At 39.0% G+C, this 4,662-nt stretch overlaps 1 protein-coding gene across 2 annotated transcripts in view; it reads right to left on the bottom strand.

The window, feature by feature from the left end:
• Nucleotides 1-4,662, bottom strand: part of IMMT (inner membrane mitochondrial protein) — a 49,839-nt gene that overhangs the window by 31,150 nt on the left and 14,027 nt on the right. For both annotated transcript variants that reach the window (XM_007466740.1, XM_007466741.1), the window contains exons 2-3: nucleotides 2,082-2,155; nucleotides 1,046-1,235 (exon numbers count right to left, since the gene is read on the bottom strand). In XM_007466740.1, the coding sequence (XP_007466802.1) occupies nucleotides 1,046-1,235; nucleotides 2,082-2,155 (264 nt within the window). The remainder of the gene's footprint in view (nucleotides 1-1,045; nucleotides 1,236-2,081; nucleotides 2,156-4,662) is intronic.

The following is a 4,662-nucleotide window of genomic DNA, read 5'->3' as shown; positions in this document are numbered from 1 at the left end:
AGGGAAAGTGGGGCAAGAAGAGGCCAAGGCTATTGAGGATGACACCTGAAGGCATGTCAAGGGAGAAAAGAACACTACTCTGAACTGTTCAGCCCGACTGTGTGCTCCTGAAATTGCTTCCGGCTCTTTCTCCCAGGTCATGGAGCTTAAAATAGGCCCAGGACTTTAGAATGAAGCCATAGGATTCTGCTCCTGAAGCTGCAACACTACCTCCCTCAGCCCACGTGGACATTTTAAAGTTCAGATGGAAGACCAAGAGCATGTTGAGTCATTTGGGGTGGAGGTGAGAGAAGTCAGAGGACACCTGCTTTTCCACATAGTAACTCTGTCATAGGATTGGTCTCAAGACCATGTTAGATACTGGAGAACAGACATCTACCCAGTTTCTAATAAAGAACTGGTCAGCCATGTCCAGCCTCACAGCATAAAGAAATATCCAATACCAAATCAGCAAAAATTCATGCTCTCTTTTATACATTTTTGTCAAGCACCCGTTTGAAAGAAGAAATATGTTAACATGTTTTAAAAAAATCTGTAAGCCTGATGGAGGAAAAAGGGTGAAACTGAAGAATATGCACAAAGTTCCAGGAATACTAGAAGGTATTCCCGTCACAGAATCAGTATGTAGCTGAAAATTCTGTGGCTGTTTTGAGGTCTAAAAGGAGCCATTACCAACTATGACATGTGGGTCCTGTGTCATGGCCATCCTACGTTTATGTTTTTAGTCTTCTAAGTCAGAGTTTGAGAGCTGCAATGCTGTAGGCTGACACAGAACCCCCTCCATCCACAGGGCAGTGGGGGTTACTTCTGCCTGAGATGCCCCTTCCATTTAGCCTTGTGTGCCACATAATTATTTTCTATACGATGTGGACTAAATGAGAGCACTTATGGGACTCCAAAGGGATAAAAATCCAGCTCTACATAATATTACTTCAATTTTTTAAAAAATGAAAACATATACCCAGCAAAATATTTTCAAGATGAAAACAATCTGCTTTTCAAAGTATTCTCTAGGATAAACTGAAATTGTGCTTAAAACTCTTACCGGTTTCTTTGGCAATGGAACAGTATACGGTGGGGAACCAAGAACCATCTCAAAGAGTTTGTCTGAGTAAGGTATGGTTTTCTCTACATTTTTCCGGAAATGGGAATCCCATTTGGCATACAGGATAGTGCCACCAATACCGCCACCAACAAACAAGATGCCAGCTCCAGCAATTTTGCTAGGAGACAACCTAAGTGAAAGAAATAGGAAACACATTTTTATTGTTTGGCTCTCCTAAACCTACTTCCCTAGACTAATGTAAGAGTCTCAAAGACCTCAAGCCTCTATTTCTCTACCACTGATTCAGATCACAGCAGCCCAGTTTATCACCACAGCTGCACATCACCTTTCCCTGATTTGTTTTTTAATATGTTCACAACAAAAAATAATATTTCTTTATGGATAATTTTTTAACACAGTAATATCTAAGATAGGAAGAATGAAGCAATCTTCCCTTTAACACTTAAAACTTAGCATGTTCAGGGACTTCCCTGGCGGTCCAGTGGTTAAGAATCCGCCTTCCAATGCAGGGGGTGCAGGTTTGATCCCTGGTCAGGGAGCTAAGATCCCACATGCCTCCTAGACTTTAAAAATGGTCCACATCACAAAAAAAAAGCCTTGGCATGTTCACAATCATGAGGTTTCCTTTGAACCCAAAAAACAAGTATCACTAATTTTCAACAGTCCTCTCCCTTAAACATTTCCGTAAATACAATAAAACAAATGTCAAGTAGAACAAATACTTTTTAAGTTCCAACGTGCTGAGTTCTGGATGTATATCTATTTGCCATAAAGGGGTGGGCGGTCTACCTTGGATGCCATCCAGTCACCAAAGAACCAAAAGGAGCACCATGACAAATTTTCGCCTACAAATAAATAATGCTCCAAAGATATTACGGCAAAGCTCCAGTGTTTGTACCCCTTAAAAAAAAAAGATTTTATGCAGATGTTCTCATATCCAAAGAATGAACACACACACACGCCCCTCAGCATACAGTTAAAAGCCTGTTTATTTACAGGGAGACACGCTACATACCGAGGACTGCCTGGAGTGGAGTATCTACGGCATGGTCGCAATGGGCGGAGGACAAACTTCCCACAAAGACAACTCTAGAGAAGGAGAAAACACCACAACCAATAGAGTTATAAGAATCTGGGAGGACTTGAGGGTTGGGAACTCAGTAGTAGTACTTTTATTACAAATACAAACATCTTCATTAAACAAAATTTTACTTTCAAAAACCAACTTACCTTACCATGAAACATATTTACAAACCCTTAAAAACAGTGATGCTTCCTACGCCCCAAAGGCTCATATAAAACTACTTTTAAGATTTCAAAAAAAAAAGGGACTATGAGACCATGATCAATTAGCATTTTTTTAAATTGAGGTATAGTTGATGTACGGTATAAGTTTCAGGTGTACAACATAGTGACTCACAATTTTTAAAGGTTATATTCTATTTATAGTTATTATAAAATACTGGCTATACTTCCTGTGTTGTACAATATAGCCTTGTAGCTTATTTATTTTACAAATGGCAGTTTGTATCTCTTAATCCCCTACCCCTGTCTTGCCTCTCCCCACTTCCCTCTTCCCACTGATAAGCACTGATTTGTTCTCTGTATCTGTGAGTCTGTTTCTGTTATATTCACTAGTTTGTTGTATTTTTTAGATTCCACGTATAAGTGATATCATACAGTACTTGTCTTTGTCTAATTTATTTCACTTAGCATAATGCCCTCCGAGTCCACCCGTGTTGCTCAAATGGCAAAATTTCATTCCTGTTTATGGCTGAGTAGTATTCCATTTTACACACACACACACACACACACACACACACACACACACACACACCCTTCTTCATCCGCTCATCTGCTGATGGACACTTAGGTTGCTTCCATCTCTCGGCTATTGTAAATATTGCTGCTATAACACTGGGGTGCCAATTAGCACTTTTAATGTTATGTATGCTAATTATTTCTTAGAGACAATTTGCAATGTTTCCTTTTTTATAAATTTATTTATTTTATTTATTTATTTTTGGCCGCACTGAGTCTTCGTTGCTGCGTACAGGCTTTCTTTAGCTGCGGCAAGCGGGGGCTACTCTTCATTGTGGTGGCTTCTCTTGCTGCGGAGCACGGGCTCTAGGCGCGCGGACTTCAGTAGTTGTGGCACGCAGGCTCTAGAGCACAGGCTCAGTAGTTGTGGTGCACGGGCTTAGTTGCTCTGCGGCACGTGGGATCTTCCCAGACCAGGGCTTGAACCCACGTCCCCTGCGTTGGCAGGCAAGTTTTTAACCACTGCACCACCAGGGAAGCACCATGTTTTCTTAATTGGCAAGAAAAAACAAAACAAAGTATAAAATATCTATTTTCACTCTGTAAACGCAGACATCTGAAAAATCACCTACAGAGTCTTGCAAACAACACTGCACTATAAGATACATATGAATCCACAGAGATCCAACCTTAGCTTAATCTACCCAGAAAACCAAGTTTCCCATCTCTACGATGATTATGTAGCTAGTCGATTCCAACAGGCATTCATCTAAATCTAAAAGTTCATTTTGGTTTCTCCTAATATATAATTAGACTAAAAGTCAATAGTTTTAAGAAAAAAAACTAATTTTACTAATGTCATAAATGTTCATGTAAATACTTATCTCCATACAAGTTGTCTACCTTTACACAAAAGCAAATGATCAAGACAATGCTGTGTGATTTCTTTTAATCAAAGTAATGCACATAACATCAAACATTTCTTAACAAAATGTGGATCTCTTAAATAAAACAAATAAATGGGCATCTAAATACTATTTGGGGAGGGTTTTGATAAACTTAAGGCCATTCATAGCTATCAATTTGAAATTTCAAACTTATTGTACCCAGAAATAAAATCTTTCTTTATACCAAGTAGGAAATCAAACAGCAGCAAGGGAAAAAAAAAATGCTTTCTCTAGGTTCCTTGATGAAACTGCATCTAAGGAGTAACAGAAAAACACAAACTTCCTTTTAAAAGTATCTTAAATTTTAAGAAAATATATCACATGATCAGAGAGCACATGAAATTAATTACTCTAGAATTATAGTTGTATTTACATTCTATTTGCCAAAGCCTAGAGGTAAACATCAAATTAACATATTAATACACTTGGGGGAGGAAAAACTCTGTTTTACAATGTGTAAAGCAGCTATAATTGGTATTTTAAAAATATTTCAATTATTACCTTTAGTGTAGAATTCTCAACTGAAATTACAAGAAAAGGGTGTTTTCCTACAGTTCTATAAAGCAGGTAGCATGAAATTTCAAACAGAATTGCATCTACTTTCATATACCAACAACTTCATTTTGTTCACTTAGGGATGAAATATTAGGAAACCATTAAAGTTGTGTTTTGTTTAAGAAAGCATTTTTTTACCTCAATGGGTATAAAAAGGTATTTGAGTCAAAAATTAAGGCACTGTTGGGCTTCCCTGGTGGCGCAGTGGTTGAGAGTTCGCCTGCCAATGCAGGGGGTGCCCCGGTCCAGGAAGATCCCACATGCCATGGAGCAGCTGGGCCCGTGAGCCATGGCTGCTGAGCCTGCGCGTCCGGAGCCTGTGCTCCGCAACGG

The sequence above is a fragment of the Lipotes vexillifer genome, unplaced genomic scaffold (assembly GCF_000442215.2).
Source record: "Lipotes vexillifer unplaced genomic scaffold, Lipotes_vexillifer_v1.1 scaffold1158, whole genome shotgun sequence".
Lineage (NCBI taxonomy): Eukaryota > Metazoa > Chordata > Mammalia > Artiodactyla > Lipotidae > Lipotes > Lipotes vexillifer.
Note: the sequence above shows the minus strand (reverse complement) of the source record. Positions and strands in the feature narration are given on the sequence as shown.